Source organism: Schistocerca nitens, chromosome 3 (genome assembly GCF_023898315.1).
Source record: "Schistocerca nitens isolate TAMUIC-IGC-003100 chromosome 3, iqSchNite1.1, whole genome shotgun sequence".
In the NCBI taxonomy this organism is placed as follows: Eukaryota; Metazoa; Arthropoda; class Insecta; order Orthoptera; family Acrididae; genus Schistocerca; species Schistocerca nitens.
Genome location: NC_064616.1, coordinates 485,587,274 through 485,608,060, shown reverse-complemented (window position 1 = coordinate 485,608,060; position 20,787 = coordinate 485,587,274). Strand labels below are relative to the sequence as shown.

The window sequence follows — 20,787 nt, the reverse complement described above, 5'->3', positions numbered from 1 at the left end:
TTTTCAAGATGTATGTCCTGCAAGTCCAACTGATCTGGATCCATGTGACTTTTGGCTTTTGAGATATCTTAAAGAACATGTTTACCAGGGGCACTTTAAGTCTCTACCTGATCTGGAGGCCAGTATACAGGAACGTGTTACTCAGATTCCATTGGAACTGCTGCGAGCAACTATTGATCACATTGCTTTGCAGTTGCAGCATCCTGACGACGTCACCGGTGCTCATAATGAGCAAATTGTGTAAGTGGCACTTAATAATAAAATCAACATGATGTCTTTCTCACTTGTTTGTCTATTTATGTCCACTTCCTATTCCCCCCTCCCCCTGCGGGTCCGGGGTAAGAATAGGCCCGAGATATTCCTGCCTGTCGTAAGAGGCGACTAAAAGGAGTTTCAACCATTTCGGCCTTCCATGTGATGGTCCCCCTTGGGGTTTGACCTCCATTTTTCAAAATTCTACAGAAGTACGAGCCTTTGGGGAAGGACGCCTTACGTGGTGTCTCACTGGTCCTCAGTGCACTAAGACCTTGGCACTCAGCATTGTAACGGCGTTGTAACCACACCCACTATTCCTCAAAATGGGCCTAAACGCCTGATGGGTTGCACAAGTTACGCCCATAGTGTGTCCCCCATCTGCACCTACGATCATGATGGACTTTCCATGGCACCCGAAATCCAGCACGGTAGCCAGCCCGTTGTGGTGGGGTCGTCATGTACCCTCTAGGTTGTAGCCCACTGACAACACAGGGATCGTACTGCCGATACCTGAGCTGCACCCTCCCCACGTCGGCCAAGGAGTAGATGCCCGTCTCCTTGGGGCATCAGGACTCCCGGCAACGGTCATCCTGCCAGGTGGCCCTTGCTGAGGCTGGGTGGCGCCCGTGGGGAGAGCCCCTGGTCGGAGTGGGTGGTATCGGGGCGGACGTTTTCGCAGATGAAACGTCAACATGTATCGGGTCGCTCTGCGGCCTAGTCTTTTAAAAAGAAAGGTACTGTCTGTGGTTCTGGTTCTCCTGCCCTTTTCCCCTTGGCCACTCCCTGGGAGGAAGGACAGGCCCGCCGGCTTCGGGCGAAGTACTTCCCCCGCTATTTAGTCTGTTCTCGGACCGATGGGGGGACGTTCGCCACCTCCAAGCCCATGTTATTTGTCCAGCACATCGAGGACATCTTCGGGGAAATCGAGGCTCTCAGTAAAATGCGTTCGGGGTCTGTTCTTATAAAGACCAACTCCGCCACTCAGTCCGCGGCGCTCCAGGTGTGCGACCGACTAGGGGACATCTCAGTGTCCATTGTCCCGCATCTGGCACTGAATAGGACGCAGGGGGTTATTTTTCATCGGGACCTCCTGCTGCAATCTGATGAGCTCAGGGCCAACCTGGAGCGCCGAGGCGTGCATTTCGTCCGGCGAGTCCAGCGCGGCCCCAAAGACCGTCGCATCGACACCGGGGCCTTTATCCTCACCTTCGAGGGGGACGTTCTCCCGGAGAAGGTAAAGGTGATGTGCTACCGGTGTGACGTGCGACCTTACGTCCTGCCTCCTATGCGCTGCTTTCGGTGTTTGCGCTTTGGGCACATGTCATCACGGTGTGAGGCTGAGCCCCTTTGTGGCGATTGTGGACGTCCTCTTGGTGAGGAACATACATGCACCCCACCACCTCGGTGCGTCAATTGTCCTGGCATCCACTCGCCTAGATCTTTAGACTGCCCCACGTATCAGATGGAGAAGAAGATTCAAGAATTAAAAACTTTGGATCGCCTCTCTTATTCTGAGGCCAGGAAGAAGTATGACCACCTCCATTCCGTGACGTTGACAACTTCGTTTGCCTCAGTCGTGTCCACTCCTTCCACAGTATCCTCACCCCTATCCTGCCCCCCTCCACCTCCTCACCCCATCTGGGGTCTATGCCTTCGCCTCCCAAATCCCTCCCTTCCAAATCCTCCTCCCTCACGGCCCCTGCCCCCTCTGTCCCAGGGGCCACCCTTCCTCCTCCTCCCCCTCCGCCGCCTGAGAAGCGATCCTCTTCTCAGGCGTCCATCGGGGAAACGTTCCGGACCCCGGCTTCCGAGGTCCGGCGTTCCAAACAGGACCCTGCGCGTGAGGACCTTCTTCGGGTCCTGCCCACCATCCCCGTGCATCATCGGACTTCCCAGAAGGCCTCCAAGAAGAAGTCTTTATCCCCCTCTCCACCCCGGCGCGTTTCGTCTGACGCTCCATCCATGAGTCGCTGCTCCCGGCCGTCCTCAGTTTCGCCGGGACGCTCTGCTGCCAGGCGCTCAGCTAGCCTCTCGTCGGCGAATGATGCTGCCCCTCCTACGCACCCCGGGAAAGCGGCCGCAGCTGGCGACGACTCGATGGAACAGGATCCGCCTCCCGCCGGTTGTAGCGTTGTTCCCTCGAAACCTGGCCCTCCTCGGCCGTCGAGGTGACCAGCTCTTCACCCGTTTCGTTCCCCCCTATTTGTGACTAGCGATGGCTTTGTTACATTGGAACATAAGAGGTATTCGATCTAATCGGGAGGAATTACAACTGCTCCTCCGCCTGCACTGTCCGCTCGTCCTTGGTCTCCAGGAAACCAAGTTGCGCCCAACTGACCGTATTGCTTTTACCCACTATACCTCGGAGCAGTCTGACCTCACCCCTGTGGACGGTATTCCAGCTCATGGTGGGGTCATGTTGCTCGTTCGGGACGATGTCTATTACCATCCCATCCCATTGACCACCCCACTCCAAGCAATAGCTGTCCATATTACTCTTTCTGCCTTTACTTTTTCCGTTTGTACCGTCTACACTCCATCGTCATCCGCAGTTAGTCGGGCTGACATGATGCACCTGATTGTTCAGCTTCCTCCGTCGTTTTTATTGTTTGGCGACTTCAATGCCCATCATCCCTGTTGGGGCTCTCCTGCATCCAGTCAGAGAGGCTCCCTCTTGGCGGATGTCTTCAACCATCTCAATCTTGTCTGCCTCAATACTGGCGCCCCGACTTTCCTCTCGGACTCTACTCATACCTACTCCCACTTGGACCTCTCGATCTGTTCTACCACTCTTGCCCGTCGGTTCGAGTGGTATGTCCTTTCTGACACCTATTCGAGCGACCACTTCCCCTGTGTCGTTCGTCTCCTGCACCACTCCCCATCCCCACGTCCTTCGAACTGGAACATACCGAAAGCTGACTGGGGACTTTACTCCTCCCTGGCGACCTATCTGGACCATGATTTTCTCAGTTGTGACAGTCAGGTCGAATACCTCACGGCTGTTATCATCAATGCTGCCGAACGTTCCATTCCTCGTACTACCTCTTCTTCACGTCGCGTTTCCGTCCGCTGGTGGAATGAGGCTTGTAGAGATGCTATCCGTGCTCGACGACGTGCTTTACGCACCTTTCGCCGCCATCCGACGTTGGCGAATTGTATTGGATACAAACGAGTCCGAGCGCAATGCCGTAGAGTCATCAAAGACAGCAAAAAAGCTTGTTGGGCCTCTTTCACCAGCTCCTTTAACAGTTTTACTCCCCCTTCTGTCGTCTGGGGTGGCCTGCGCCGGCTGTCGGGCATTAAGGCCCACTCCTCGGTACCTGGCCTGACTTCAGGTAATGAGGTCCTTGTTGATCCTGTGGATGTCTCCAACGCCTTCGGCCGCTTTTTCGCGGAGGTTTCAAGCTCCGCCCATTACCACCCTGCCTTCCTTCCCAGGAAAGAGGCAGAAGAGGCTCGGCGACCTTCCTTCCACTCGCTGAATCTGGAAACTTATAATGCCCCCTTTACTATGCGGGAACTCGAACGTGCGCTTGCACTGTCCCGCTCCTCTGCTCCGGGGCCAGATGCCATTCACGTTCAGATGCTGGCCCACTTTTCTCCGGGGGGCAAAAGCTTCCTTCTTCGTACCTACAATCGCGTCTGGACCGAAGGTCAAGTCCCCATGCGTTGGCGTGACGCCGTCGTTGTTCCTATACCCAAACCCGGAAAGGATAGGCACCTTCCTTCTAGTTACCGCCCCATTTCTCTTACAAGCTGTGTCTGTAAGGTGATGGAGCGCATGGTTAACGCTCAGTTAGTTTGGATTCTTGAATCTCGACGGCTACTTACCAATGTTCAATGCGGCTTTCGTCGCCGCCGCTCCGCTGTTGACCACCTTGTGACCTTGTCGACATTCATCATGAACAACTTTTTGCGAAGGCGCCAAACGGTAGCCGTGTTCTTCGATTTTGGAGAAGGCTTATGATACCTGTCAGAGAGGAGGTATCCTCCGCACTATGCACAGGTGGGGTCTACGCGGTCGCCTGCCCCTTTTTATTGATTCCTTTTTAACAGATCGAAAGTTTAGGGTACGTGTGGGTTCCGTATTGTCCGACGTCTTCCTCCAGGAGAACGTCGTCAGAATCAGTTGAGCGTTCTAAAAAGTTTGATTTTTTCGTGCGACCTGCGTCTGTTTTGGGTGTTTTCGTGATTTGAATTCAGAGTGATTTGGTTATTTCACCATGGATTACGATAAATTGATCATTTTTGTGTACGAGAACGTGTACTTGTGGGATATGTGAAACAAACATTGTCATAACAAGGGTATTTCACTACAAAAGTCGGAGAAAGTTGCTACAGAACTCGATACTAGTAATTAATACAATTTTTTTATTTGGATGTGTGGTTTACATTAATTAGGTACATAAACACTTAGAATTAATTTTTACATTTTATCCATCAAGAACATGACTTCTACAGCTAAAGATTATTACAGTAGGTTGTACTGAAACAGAACTTCACCTGCTGGACTAACAAAATAATTTTTCAAGGTTTCTCTTGCCTCATTCGTGATTCTTCCGTAATATTATACCTCTGTGAAACAAGTACATTGTGTAGGGGCTCAAAGTCCACCTCAGGAATATGAAAGGGGGTAGGACTTTTCTTACCGATGATTAAGTTATGCAAAAGACAAACCATTTAGCTACGATGTCTACTTTATCTGGATCGATTTGCAGTTCAGTTTGTAAACACCTCCACTTGGCTATCAAAATACCAAAGACACATTGACTAGCTCTTGATAGTCTATAATGGAAAATCCTTTCTTCAATAGTGAGTCTTTGTCTTTCAATAGGCCGGCCGCGGTGGCCGTGCGGTTCTGGCGCTGCAGTCCGGAACCGCGGGACTGCTACGGTCGCAGGTTCGAATCCTGCCTCGGGCATGGGTGTGTGTGATGTCTTTAGGTTAGTTGGGTTTAAGTAGTTTTCAGTTCTAGGGGACTTATGACCTAAGATGTTGAGTCCCATAGTGCTCAGAGCCATTTGAACCATTTTTTTTTTTTGTTTCAATAAATAAGTTTTTACAGGATAAGCATCATCACTCAACAGAACAAACGGTGCTGAAATGTCGGTTGACGGAATATTTTCGTTCTCTGGTATGTTTGAAGTGTTTGCTTCAAACATTTGAATCTGAAAAAGTTGCCCCATCACTTTGCTTACCGTAAGCCCCAACTTCAATAGCAATGAACTTTTAATATGCACCAGATACTCCCTACAACACAACGGAAAAATAGCTCTTGTATTTGAAATATATCGACCCTGTTTGTTTGGGGCATTTCATGCGAATCTATTTCCCATCAATGAAACAGATGCAGTTGGGGCAATTCCATTTGTTGTGAAGTCACTCGCGACAGTTTTCCATTCGTCTGTAGTAGGCAAAGACATGTGTATACCGCAGAAGCGCTTCAGTATAGCTTGGCATGTTTCGTAAACTATGGTTCGAACAGCACAGTGTGAAATTTTGTTGGTGAAGCTTAGTGCTCGAAATGTCATCCCACTTGATAGAAATCCGCAATAAGAAACAACTACTATACAATAAACCAACATGGACAGTAAAACAATAATTCAAAACACCAACATAACACTAGGCCACAATTCAAAACATTGATCAGTTGATTTTTTTTTCAGGCGATGCAGCCAAAACTAAGTGGCGAGGTTTGAGGGACACGTTTCGCAAGGAAATGAGCAAGAATACTAAAATACGGAGCGCAGACGAAGGAAGAATCATCGACGAGTCTAAGTGGGGCCCATTTCAAAAGCATGAAGTGTTTAAGGACCAATTTCAAAAAAGACAATTGCAGGGTAATGTCCCGAGCGAGACAACATTTGATGCAGATACTCAGAATTCAACTACTACATTTTCCCCTAATTCCCCTGAAGATGAACAATAATTACAAACACAAATTGTCGAATCAGCCCAGAACACAACGAATGAAACTACGCCACCATAAACTTCGCTGCTCCTCAGAAAAAAAAATTGGCAAGATGAATAATGCCACTGCGGTTAAAAAATTCATTACGTTTGAAGAACAAAAAATACAAATGTTCAAGGAAAGAAATTCAACTTCTCGAAACGAAGATACGGAATATAATTTTCTAATGAATACACTGCCATATTTGAGGAAAGTACCAGAAGAGAGAGAAATGTTTGAGAGTACGAAACTGCAACGAGTATTTTTCGAAGAGGATCTTCTGATGGGGTTCAGAGATCAACATGAACTACGGCTAATCCACCATTCAAAACCAGTTTAAAACCATGTGGTTCATTCTTGAGTGATAGTTGGGCTTCACAATTGGAACTCCACTGAGTACCCAACACCTTGCTTTGTTCTTTTCAAGTGTAACGTCTAACGATATAAATTGAAAATGCAAGTGCCATTTGTTCAATTTTTGTGCATATTTTGTTTCACTTGATTGTATTTTCATTTATATTTCGAATAATTAAAAAATAATAAAAATTAAATTTTTGACTATTTCGGATTTCCATTGAAGTAAAGAACTGAATACGTTGTTAAACTCTTTTTTTCCTTAAAGCTACAGCCAGTGGGGTTTGTTTTGCCTTAAACCACTCACGAAAATTGGAGAATTTTTTGATGCTTTTTTTTTCTATACACTCCAGTATGTATTCAAATGTTGTTGGTCTCATCCTGAAAAATTGGAAAAATTATTCCGGTTGGTCCCACAATTCTTGAAATAACATTTGAAACTTTCCTTTGTCGTCTCTTGTAGAAAGTAACTGGTTGACATGTTCTATTTTTCCGCCATTTAATATCAATAACATCATTAACAGACTTTCAAGAAAATAAAATACGGAGCAGCAACGCTCCAGCAGGTCGCAGGGAATGGGCGCGGACCACAGAGGAAGCGCCTGCAGCCGTTGGTGGAGGGGGAAGGCCATAGGCATAAATACTGGACCAGGTCCACTCGAGGAGCAGTCTCAGGTCGCACCTGATGAAGGTTACGAGCTACGTGACCGAAATATCGTGCAAGTGCGACGCTGATATCCGGCAGAACACCCGACAACCCAAGATGTCATTAGATCGCTGGGAAAGCCTGAAGAGTTACATCAAAATACATAAAGTTCGTCCATCTTTACTGAGCAGCAGAAACGTACAGTACTATCAGAATATCAGAAAACGCGCACAGTGTAGCCGCTTTGTTATGGCAAGGATTTCGGACGTTCTCGTCAGAATTCGCATCCGTAGTAACCGTAGCATTAGACGTCAAGAGGCTAGCTTGTCAACCAGCGGCAAAAGTAACATCCATCATCCTTTTATTTTAAACGATTCAGGTGCTTGGCTTGGCCTTTTTCTTAGTCGACACAAAAATAAACTCACAGCGCACAAGTATATGGGGACCTCATTTTCGACAGCAAACGTCAACAAAGAAGCCACAAACTACGTATATGACACTTTGTAAGCTGAGTACAGTAAACACTCATATAGTGTTGAGTGTGTGTACAATGTAGACGATACTGGGCTAACTGTCGTTCAGAGCAAGATATCACGTGTAATTGGACTGAAAGGTAAACGTGAAGTAGGTGCCATCACATCAGCAGAGCGAGGATCCTCATTTTTTGTGGAGGTGCACTTTCCAAAGACGTGAGGGGAGAATTGTGGATTGAGTGTGTAGTATGTGAAAAGTGGAATCCCTCTTTATGTGCTTAGTTTCTAACAGTTTTATTTAAAATACTTAGTTTTCCATAATTTTAAGGCGTTTCCACATTACCCACACTTTTTGAAAAGTTAAGGAATTTTATTACAAGCAGAAAATAGTTTTAACTTTTTACCCATGCAGTTTTTGTAATTAATAATATTGTATTCATTTTTAAAGCACTGTTCATTAGCTTTGGGTAATTTTTGAAACACTCCATTTTAGAAATCATTAGGGAATTTAGTAGTCTGAGATCCACAGTGTCAAAGAGTGTGCTGAAAATACCAAATTTCAGGCATTACCTCTCACCACAGACAACGCAGTGCCTGTTGGCCTCCACTTAATGACTGAGAGCTGCAGCATTTTTGCAGATTTGTCAGTGCTAACAGATAAGTAACATTGCGGGAAGTAACCACAGAAATCGATGTGGGACATACCACGAACATTTCCATTAGGACAATATGGTGAAATTTGGCATTAATGGGCTATGGAGCAGACGACCAATGCTAATGCCTTTGCTAACAGCATGACAGCACCTCTCCTAGGCTCGTGATTATATCAGTTGGACCCTAGACGACTGGAAAGCTGTGACCTGGTCAGATGAATCCAGATTTCAGTTTGTAGGAGTTCACGGTAGGTTTCAGGTGTGGCACAGATCCCACAAAGCCATGGATCCAAGTTGTCAAGAAGGAACTGTACAAGCTGGTGGTGGCTCCATAATGGTGTGGACTGTGTTTACGTGGAACGGACTGGGTTCTCTGGTCCAACTGAACTGATCATTGACTGGAAATGGTTATGTTTGGCTACCTGAAGACCATTTGTAGCCATTCATGGACTCTTTGTTCTCAAACAATGATGGAATTTTTTATGGATGACAGTGTTCCTGTCACTGGGCCGCAGTTGTTTGCAACTGGTTTGAAGAGCATTATGGACAATTAGAGAAAATGATTTGGCCACCTAGGTCACCTGATATAAATCCCATTGAACATCATTGGGATATAACTGAGAGGTCAGTTTGTGCACAAAATCCTGCACCAGCAACACTTTCACAATTATGGATGGGTATACATGCAGCATGGCTGTAGGGGATTTCAAAAGCCTGTTGACTCCATGCCACATAGAGTTGCTGCACTATGCTGGGCAAAAGGAGGTCCAAAACAATATTAGGAGGTATCCTATTACTTTGTCACCTCAGTGTGTTATATGTATTTTGAATCGGCAACTTGTCATATGTCTGTTTTGTTCTTAATTATTTTATGGGTTTCCATTCTTGTTTTATAATGGAAAAATAGGTATACAGAGGAATTTATCCACAAGGTATCTCAAAATAATGTATATAGACTCTTTGAAACTGCCTGTCTCTTTAATTAAAGCAGATAGAATTCAAAAGTTTTTAGCGTCATATACATTTAGGAATAACTTATGGTGAAGTATGCCCAAAATGGCCACCTTCCACCACAATGAATTATCAACATAACATTTCTGGATTGCCCAGTTTGCTCTTTGAGATCATCCAGTGTTTGTTGCTTTTCTGCATACACTGTGTTCTTGATTACCGTACCATACAGATAGAAGTCTAAAGAGGTTAAATCAGTTGGCAAGATAGTGACTCCACAGCACTTCCTCTTAATCCTTTCTCAAAGGAAACGTGTTACTGAGAAATTACCTCACATGTGAAAGTGAGGTGGTGCTCCATTCTGATGAAAATAATAATCTTCATTGTCAAAGATGTTATTAAGACATGGAGTTATTGTCTGCAACATTTGTAGGTAAGTCACCTGTAGCAGTCCCCAAAGATGTATGGTACAATGAACCCTTAACCTATTACCCCGTGCATTGCCATATGGCAACGTTTGTTAACACCTTTTAAAAATCTTTGATTCCACGACATCAACAAAGCGAGAGTGTTGGCAGCACTGGATTCCGTTCTGCAAGACTGTAAAGATCACTATAATGCAATAGTTTTAACAATAAATTTAAATTCTGCGGCGTAAGCAGTGTTGGAACTCGTTGTTTGCTGAATGACGAAGAAAAATGGAGTATAAGTTCGAGTAAGTATGTTTTACACAGTAACTTAAGATATATAATTTGGTTTTTAGTATGGTTGTGCTTTAAATACTCATATATATTCTTTGGAAGTTAGTGCTTGCTGTGAAATAAATTGCGTTCATTTAGGCCGTTTGAACGTCGGTGTTGCCATATGGCAACGCTAGGCGCTTGTACTCAGTAAAAGGACGAATTTTCTCTTTTTTTATTTAGAAGAGGTTTTTCGCTTGCTGAGGCGCTGAAGATTCTTTATAATGACGATATTGAAGGTGATGTGTTTGTTGAGCCCCCAGATCCGTATGTAGACACAGATGAAGATTGTGTATGTGCGGTGGCTGGACAACTCAGTTGTCACAATGATCTCTTCTTCATGTGGTGCACAAGAAGTTGACCAAGTCAAGAGATTCTCGCAACTAAAAAAGCGAAATATAATGATTCCCAGACCAACACTGGTAGCCAAATACATATATGGGAGGTACTGATCAAATGGATCAGAATCTAGCATGCTATCGCATTGCAATAAGAAGCAAGAAATGGTACTGGTGTCTACATGGATGTTAGATGTCGCCATACAAAACAGTAGGATTTTGTATAATAAAGCAAGAAACCAAAGTATTTCTCAGCTTGATTTCAAGAGAGAAGTAGTAACAGTGTACTTGCAAAGACACCAAGCTTTACCAAAAGGAGCCGGAAGACCATCTGCATCAAGGGCATGTTCCGACAGCTGCATATCAGATTCAATTAGGTTTGATAAGATTGACCATCTCATCCAGCACACAGAAAAAAAGAAGAAGAAAAGGTGTGCACACAAGGACTGTAAATCTATTGTGAGAACAATAGGTTCAAAGTGTAATGTGGGACTGTGTGTTGACTGTTTTATTCCACTTCATGTAAAATAATGCTGAGTTCAGGGTTTGATTTTTGATTATTAATTGTACTGTGTTATAAGGTATCAATTGCATGATGAAGACTGAATAATAAATTTGCGCAAAACTTGTATATGTAATAAGAAATTTCAATAACCTACGTACTTTAGTTGAAGTTGTAATCCATATAAATTTAGGTAGTGTAAGTGGCTAGCGTTGCCATATGGCAACATCAAGTATCTCGATAATGGCGGTAATGACTTCCGTCAAAACAACTCTGTTGTGTAATTTATGCCATTCACAGACATAATAATGCAATTTTTTTAAAAAAGTCACGACAAAATTAACTCCACCGCTAATGGGTTAAGATCACAGACCACACTAGACTGCTACTCCTCGTAGATTACATGCCTTTTTTTCAGTAACAGGTGGATTTTCCTAAACACAATAGTTCCACTGAGTTTAATGGTTGCTTCATCCAATCAATGAATTTAGATCTTGGAAACATTGATCCTCTTCAAACCATTTGAGTCATGACTCACAACATTCTGTTTTCCCCTTGAGATCATCCTAATTCAGAGCACTCACCTTCTTCACACATGTTGATGCACAACTCATAAAATTCAGTTTGCCTCTTGAGTTTATCCTCATTCAGAGCATGGAGAAGTGTTGGAATTTGAGCATTTCATCTAGGAGTCCACAAAATTCTGATAACACTGATTTTGCTTATCTCAGTCTGATGACAACATTGCCTGACAGACTGTTTCAGAGATTGTATGCATGCCTGAGTCACTACATCAACACTTTTATTGTCTGTTGAACATTTCTTTATTTTACAGTGTCCCTTCTAAACATCATATACCATTCCATCAATTTCAGACTTGTCTCAGGTTCTTGTAGTTGGTAACTGTGAAGGTGGTGATATTGCAAATTCAACTGTCCATTGTTGTCAAATCTCACAGTGTCTATTTTCCAATAACACTTTATTACCCACTTCCATTCTTGAAATGATAATGCCATATTTATTTCCAAACCTTCATCAAATGGAAACATTGCTATGTTTTCACCGTCTTCTGAATTCTCACCCAAAAAAGTTATTTTTGTCCACTTTAATTAAAGAGTGATTCAGTTTCAAATAGTGTATACATTAGTTTGGAACACTCTGTATAAATTCAAAAGCAGGAAATTCAAGGACAAATGAAAAATGCTTCTATAACTGTACATATTTAATGATATGTTACAAAGTCACTTGCTGTTTTGTGTTATACATTTGCACTCAAAAAGAATGCGTGTTGAACACAACAATTGTGTCCACCAATGAAGCAGGTTACTAGATTTGCACTGGCTGTCATTTCTTCTTATTTTTCATTAAAGTACCATTATTGCCATTGTAAGTACATGAAGTTCAAAATAGATTTTTGATGCTTAACTGCTACAATATGGCATTAGAAATATGTTTGATTTTTCGGCAAGGACCTAATGGGCTGTTACTGACAATGAGTACTAAATGTAGTGCTTCAATCAGTGAACACTAATTAGTCTGTGTAAAGTTCCTACTTAAATAATTGTTTTAATATAATATTTTTTATGTTACAATCACTCAAATGTTTACAGAACAAAGCTGATGTTTAATAGTTTGTAAGCAACTCTTCCAGTTAATTCTGTCACCAGTTTTATATTTGAGTGAATATTCTTTTATTATGTGCCTTTGATGTCTTTTTTTTTTTTCCCAGTTGAAAATGAAACCCGCTGTTATGATGAACTTGGATGTCTAAATGTAACACGTGAATGGTACCATCTCATATATCGACCTTTCAATGTATTTCCACTTCCTCGCTCTGTCATTGGCACTCGCTTCATTTTATACACTCGCAAGAATCCTACAGAGGTGAGACAAGTACTGTTGCTCATAATTATCTAGAAAAAAAATTATTTGTGTATGCAGTGAAATGAGGTGTGTGTATACTTGCTATGTGATGCAATTTTTATGTGAAATTATGTTAACCAGGGCTTTTTTTGATGGGAACAATCCCTGTGCCCAAAAACAAGCACCTCATAAATATGTATTTGGCTTTTTTATGTAACTATGAACAAAGCTTTCATCGCAAGATCACATTTTAACCTTTTAACCATGAATGGTTCATGTTCTTAGAAGAAACATTTTGCTCTATCTCCCTAAATCAGATGGGAATATATGATACTGATCATGCAGCTGTCAGAACTACAGGCCTTTCTAATGCTTCACACATAATATAATTTACAGAGTTTTACTTCAATTCTTACAAATGCTAACATGTATATCCCAGAACTAAATGTTTCTCTTTTGGTTTGATATCATTATTTTGTTTTTCTTTTGGTTTGATATCATTATTTCAAACCAGATTCACACACAAAGAGCTAACCTGAATGAAGCTATAGGCCCTAATGCATTTTTAGTTGTTCTAATCAGTTATTTTCCCATACAGTGATTATATTGTTTAGAATTCTGTTTTCACATTTTCAGGGACAAGTTTTGAGGGTTCAAAATGACTACACAATACGCAAGTCAAATTTTGATCCAAAGAAACCTACAAAAATGATAATTCATGGATTTATTGATACACCACTTAGTAACTGGGTTAAAGTAAGTTTTAAAGAACAATATATTTATCATTTAATACTTTGTTGTTACTTTCATAAATTATTGTTGAAATAATACAACTTTATATGTGCCAACCTCTGACAGGATGAATATTATAATGTGTGTTACTGTTCTTAAATGAAGGTGATGACAATTTTTTCCTTAATTTTGTCTAGTTATGATATTTTACATATTTATTAGTTAAGTTTTTGCTCGGTTTGGGAATGATTAACTGCCTTAAGATGTGCAGTAATCTGTGAATGTTTTTTTTATTTTTTTAATGAAATACTTGTGATGAAAATCTTAACAGCGAAATATTACCACAAAAGCCTCCATGCATTTACACAAAACCCATCAACTGGATACAAGTGCCGGAATAACAGATTATGAGGTAGTCTTCTTTCAGCATGGAAGTTGTACTCAATAAACACTGCAACTAATACTGTAACAGAGTACTTCTGGTCAGAATACCTGAATGATGTGGGTAGGTAATTGCAGGAAGCATAATGAGTAGGACACCTAGTCTCTATTGAGAGTTGGTCTTTAATAAAATGTGGTATATGTTCTGTAAGAGAAGTAGAGTAAAATACCTTAAAGGTGCAAACAACCCTGTATGCTGTTCTCACTAAGGAGAATCAGCTAGAAGAAAAAGTGTTACAGAAGTAGAGGTAGTACACACAAGAAAAATACCCAATGCCTGAACATATCTATGGTCACTAGCAGAGGTGGAGAACTGCTTGCTAAGAAGTCTGAACACTTAAAGAGAAACATCTTCAGACACTGTGTCAGTACATTATCAGCAGTATCATCAGGTGACCACGTAACTCGCTAGTTGGCTGCTGCATAATAAAAATTTAAAAACCAGTAATTTGACTATTACACAAGTAAGGCTAACTATCATCGCTACAGAATCCAACAAATTAATACACTATCTGGAAAACTTCACTTTTAACATTATTTTATATTCTTCTTGGGTTTTCACAAAGTAGTAGTTTGCGTAAAGAAATGGTAGAATTTGAATTGACCAGAGCCTGATAAACAAAGACAACAAATTCCAACTTACCAAGAGGGTGGACCCTGTACTGGCATACTGAGGGTACAATAAAGCACAATGTGAATCCAGTGATGACATAGCAACAACTGACTTTCCAGTGCTCAGCCCCATTCTTCCATCATTGCTTCTGCCACCCATAAGTACGTGTGTCAATAAAACCACAATAGATCACACCACAGAGGACTAGCCCATTAATCCTCAACATTCACCTGGACGTGACACCAATTGTTGCTGCTGAAAATTTATGCAGAACCAATTGTACAATCTGGCAGAACATCTGAGAAGATTTTAATCATATGTTTTACTTACACACACACACACACACACACACACACACACACACACACACACACACACACACACACACACACACACACACACGTTATTGTCATATAGATGAGACAGTAAATGGTTGTAGATATCAAGTACACAACTTATTATATCTGCAATTCATGTGAACTCCTATGAACTGATTTATTGGGACTTTACACAAAGGGTTATCTTCCTGCTTCTATCCTATTTGTTGATTTGGGGTCTCCATAAATGTGTCATTATCATGGTTGGTGAGAAACAGATCAGCCCTAACCCAGTGTTGGAACTGACTGCTGCACTGGTTGCTAAAGAGGCCAACAATTATTGTAAATATATTGAAGTATAGGAGGGACAGTTCATGTCAAATAAATCAAAGGTTTGGAGCTCATCGTATCAGGTATTAACATGTGTTTACAAACAATAGTTTGCACTGCATAGTAGAGGAATAATGTAAAAGAATTTAGAGATTTTAATTAAAAACAGTTAAAAAACTAAGCTGAGGTATTACTAAAAATTGAATTTCATGTTTATTAGTTCTATAGTATTAACCTCAAAATACGTTTAAGTAATAAAATGTTAACAAAAGTAGAAACAACTGCATAAGAATGACTGTAATGATATCATGTAAATTTTTGTTAGAAGAGTCTAAGCAATCTTTTTCAGATACAGAGATTAAAAATAAATAAAATAAAGAAGCTCCACAGCGCAGTCGGGGCCCCCCCTCACCCCCCCCCCCCCCTTCCACCATCCCCCTTGTGTATGGATTTTTCCTGTAGGGATCACGGGCGTAACCTTAGTTTCAGTACAATCGGCTAGCACGTCTGAGATTTCAGTGTTTCTGTAAAAATAAAAAATTAAGTAGCATGTCCATTTTAACAAAGTACACCAACCTTGAATTTCTTAGATTGATGGTTCTTTTCAGGAATGTGTGTAGTGTGCCACAAACTTTGGTTTGAGAACTTGCTCTGTCGGTTAATCCAGCTTCAATGACCCACGTATCTTATGAGGAAATATGATGCTTATAAATGGCTTGCATATTTAGTTTACCATTCAAGAAGTGTGGTTTACTAATAGCTTGAAATTCAAACACTGGAATGAGAGAGGATAGTTTGAGTGCCTTGTGTGATTTTTAAATTAATGAACTGGAACAGTAACCTTATTTCATTTTGTGAATATTCCTCCAGTGTACATAATCCAAAGTGGATGCCAGGAATGGTTTCTTGTGCAGAATCATTCAACTGCCTTTGTATCAGGATTTTATTTTCAAATGGACTTCATAAACTTGGTTTAGCAACATGTCTTTTGACAGTGCTCACTTCCCCTACAGGCACTTTTGCCAAATGTTGTTGTAAAACAGAGCCATTCTGCATCACGTTCGCAGTCAGTCTTGTTTGTGATGGCAGGTGTCGAAATTTTGTATATACACTCTAAGACAAAAAAGAAAATGTTGCACAGTAATGGAATTATCCAGATGGGATAGAAATCAGTAGATGTGCTGTACATGTACAGACAAAAGAATGTTTAATATTTGAGAAAAACTGGATAGTTTATTCAAGAGAAAGAGCTTCACAAATTGAGCATATCAGTAATGTTTTGTCCTTATGCAAGCAGTTATTCAGCGTGGCATTGAATGATGGAGTTGTAGGATGTCCTCCTGAGAGGTAGTGTGCCAAATTCTATGCAACTGATATGTTAGATCATCAAAAGACCAAGCTGATTTAGAGTGCCCTGACCATAATACTTCAAAAGTTCTCAATTTCGTGAGAGATCCAGCGACTGTGCTGGCAAATGTGGGGTATAGCAAGCATGGAGACAAAGAGTCGAAACTCTCACTATGTATGGGCGGGTATTATCTTGCTGAAATGTAAACCCAGGATTTGAGGGTGCTGTGGATGACAATCGAAGGGGCCCTGCTATGAAATGAAATGGTACCCTAGCCTTTGACTCCTGGTTGTTGGGCTGTATGGCAGGTGACATTCGGGTTGGTATCCCACAACTGTCCAGGGCATCTCCAAACATGTCATTGGCTGGAATCTCATCGACTGGAGTATAATTGTCTTTGGTGGTGAGTCCTGCTTTGAATTGGGCCCTGATTACCAGCAAATACATGTCTGGGGATGCCCCAGACATTGGTGGAATATCAACCTATTGCCTGCCATACAACCCAACAACCATGACAAATTTCTTTTCATAGTAGGACCCTTTTGGTTGCCATTCATGATACCCTTATAGCACAACAGTATATTAATGATAATCTACCCCCTGTCTTGTTGCCATTAATGGCAAACCATCCTGGGCTTACATTTCAGCAAGATAATGTCCACTCGCACAAGGCAAGAGTTTCTATGTGACTTCATGCTCGCCAAACCTTACTATGGCCAGCAAGGTTGGCAGATCTCTCCCCAGTTGGGAACATTTGGAGCATTATGGGCATTGCCCACCAACCGTCTCAGGATTTTGACAGTTTAACACATCAATTGTATAAAATCTGGCATAATATCCCCCAGGAGGACATCCAACAACTTTTTCAGTCAATGCCACATAGAATAACTGCCTGCATAAGAGCCAGAGGTGGACCAACACATTATTTACTTGCTCAATTTATGGGGCTCTTCCTCTTAAATAAATCATCCAGTTTTTCTGTAATCATTTGTTTATCTGTACATCTCTACATCACATCTACCAATCTGCATCCCATTCAGATGATTGCTTTCCGATGCATCATATTTTTGCATTTTTTGTGTGTGTGTGTGTGTGTGTGTGTGTGTGTGTGTGTGTGTGTGTGTGTGTGTGTGTGTGTGTGTTACATGAAGATATGATTAAAATGTTTCAGTTAAATATTATCCTGATTACAGAATGCAAAAAAAATGAGGCAGTATGGCTTGGCTGATGGTAGGACTGACCTTCAGAACTGTATTTGTAAATTAACTTCCTTTGCAGTCCATTCTTTCTCCATCCTCAGATTTTATCAAAGGCAAACAGAGATGGGTAAGAAACACACACATTTCTCTGAGAAAAAAAATAAAAGGGTTGTTTTTAAGGACTTAAAAACCTCAAATCTCTGGATTTTTGCAATGTTAAATTAATCTCACAGTAGTGCTATGTTGCATACCAAACTTTAAAATTATGCTGGAAGCAACTCTATAGCTTGGATAGTTTTTTGGGGAATTAGTTTTTCATGTTTTGAAACCCCAAAACATAAAACTGGTATGCTCAAAAGCTGTTAGAATTTGCAGAACAAAAAGCTTCTGATTATCTGGGGGCAGTATATCTATGCATATTTCATTGTTTTTTGAAAATCTGAAAAATGCATAATAAAGTGTTTAGTCCTAATTAGAACAAATATTTTCATTTAGAATCCAAATTTCTGGTTGTAAACAGCTACCTGATGAAAACATCTGTGAAATTTTAAATACTGATATCTGTGTAATGGAATTTGAGCAGCTAAGTGATGTAAATCCTGTGAACAAAGTTTGTTCACTAGAGGAAGAGAGCAAATACATTGTGATCAAGGAAACCATTATCACACATAATGGGGAGCTGAAATGAGTTTATATTTTATTAAAGTCTGCATGACAAAACTCATTTGACAATAACAATATTTTGAAAATGAAAAAAATGAGGAAATAAGCAAATAAAAATTGGGAAAGAAAGAAATTGAAACTTCCTGGCAGATTAAAAGTGTGTGCTGGACCGAGACTTGAACTCGGGAGAGCTTCTGTGAAATTTGGAAAGTAGGAGATGAGGTACTGCCAGAAGTAAAGCTGTGAGGACAGAGTGTGAGTCATGCTTGGGTAGCTTAGATGGTAGAGTACTTGCCCGCAAAAGGCAAAGGTCTCGAGTTTGAGTCTCGGTCCGGCACACAGTTTTAATCTGCCAGGAAGTTTCATATCAGTGCACACTCTGCTGCAGACTGAAATTCTCATTCTGGAAGAAATAAATTGATGATTATTTCCAGAAAGTAAACTGAAAGCAAGTGATATGAAAGAACTTGTATTTTAAATGAAATTTTGTAAATATATTATCAGTTTCTTCAAAAACAATGGCATGGAAAATGAAAACATAAAACTCAAACAGAAACAGAAAAAAAGTGAAAAAAGGCTTCAGTCAAGGATTTGCATAGGTCGCACAACAATACATAGCAAACAAACAATAAAAACATGTGCATTAGAATTTTATATATCTCTGTTAAAAATCCTTCTAGTGAATAAAAAGTTTTAACAAGTAAATACATTTTTATTGTATTTTTAAATAAAGCACTATTACTATGTAGACCCTGGATGTTATTTTACAATGTATTAAATATTTTAATCCTGAAATTCTGTACACCTTTCTGTAACCATGTTAGGTTTTTCAAATCACATTGGCTGTCAGCTTTTCTTTTTGTTTTATGAACATGGTTAATTTCATTGGTTTCATAGCACACAGGATTGTCAGCCAAGAAAGTCTTAATCGGATAAATATAATGTTAAATAGTGGCAAGTATCCCAAGTTTCTTAAAAAGATTAAGACAATATGTTCTCAGGGAAACTCCACACATAATTCAGAAAACTTTTTTCTTCAGAAAGAAATGACAAGATATGGACTGACCCAGGAGGCACTGCAATCCTGGATATGTTTTAAACTTTACCTTCTATGCAGTTTTAGATTGCAGCTATAATTTGATTATAGTCACATATGATTTCTGATGATTAGTTAATGGGAGAGTAGATGACACTCTCGTTCGTGTAATGCCAATGGCGAGCCATCATCTGCTATGCCTTGTTCCCACACAATCAGTAAGAGGTAGCACACTGTGTCCAATATTAAATTTATGGAAGGTTCAGATAAAAAAGGCAGACTGAATAGGTTACTTACAAGCAAAATTCCCATCACAACCCCCTCAGATTTAGTGGTAAGTAGGTCCATTGGATAGCACATCTAAAATTGAACACAGATCAAACATGAAGGCAGGAAGAAGGTGTACTGAACTGTGGAAAAAAAAGATGAAAAATAGAAACAGTGAACATTACAAATTTAATATGTGCAATATTGTGCAACATTGACGAGACTCAGACTGTGGTCATGTGATCATGGTGCTAGGCTGTGTTGGGTTAGATCCAGGTTCAAATCTCCCTTGTGCCCAACATTTTTTTTTCACAGAATTACGAACTGTCCATCTGGTCATTGACGTGTCTGTTCACTGTATTCAAATTTGTGTATTTGTCATGGTGAATGTCTGTTTCCAACAGCAGCATGTAGTGAAGGGACTTCCAGACATATGTAACTCCTATTTCTTCTACACAGGTACCACATGTTATGGCTCTTGCATTCCGTTTTAGAAGTTTTTTCCACCACTGTAACATAGTTCACACCCGTTTATTTGTTGTTTTCATTTCTGTGAGAGGTCTCTGCTTCATCTCACCTGTGCGCACTATTCATCACAGAATGAGTCATGTGGTAAGAATATATTATCATCACAAGTAAATGTTATCATGCCACACACAAATCTGAATGCAGCTATCAGACCTGTCAGTGACCAGATGAACAGTTCATAATTTTGTGTAAAAAAAAAAAAAAAAAAAAAAAAAAAAAAAAAAAAAAATTGGGCACAATGGAGATCTGAAGACAGATCTCCCCCCTTCACAGTCTAACACCGTCACCACATGACTATGAACCAAGTCTCGTTAATGACACTCGATATTGCACATATTAAATTTGTAATATTCACTGTTTTTATTTTTATTCTCTTCAGTTCAGTACACCTTCTTCCTGTTTTCATATCTGATCCACATTCAGTTTTTGATGGGCTATCCAATGGGCGGTTCTAGGTGCTTCAGTCTGGAACCGCGTGACTGCTACAGTCGCAGGTTCGAATCCTGCCTCGGGCATGGATGTGTGTGATGTCCTTAGGTTAGTTAGGTTTAAGTAGTTCTAAGTTCTAGGGGACTGATGACCACAGAT

General features: G+C 40.9%; 1 protein-coding gene across 6 annotated transcripts in view; it reads left to right on the top strand.

The window, feature by feature from the left end:
- LOC126249630 (pancreatic triacylglycerol lipase-like) overlaps positions 1–20,787 on the top strand; it is a 486,518-nt gene that overhangs the window by 359,905 nt on the left and 105,826 nt on the right. For all 6 annotated transcript variants that reach the window (XM_049951305.1, XM_049951303.1, XM_049951304.1 and 3 more), the window contains 2 exons: positions 12,592–12,746; positions 13,362–13,481. In XM_049951305.1, coding sequence (XP_049807262.1) covers positions 12,592–12,746; positions 13,362–13,481 — 275 coding nt within the window. The remainder of the gene's footprint in view (positions 1–12,591; positions 12,747–13,361; positions 13,482–20,787) is intronic.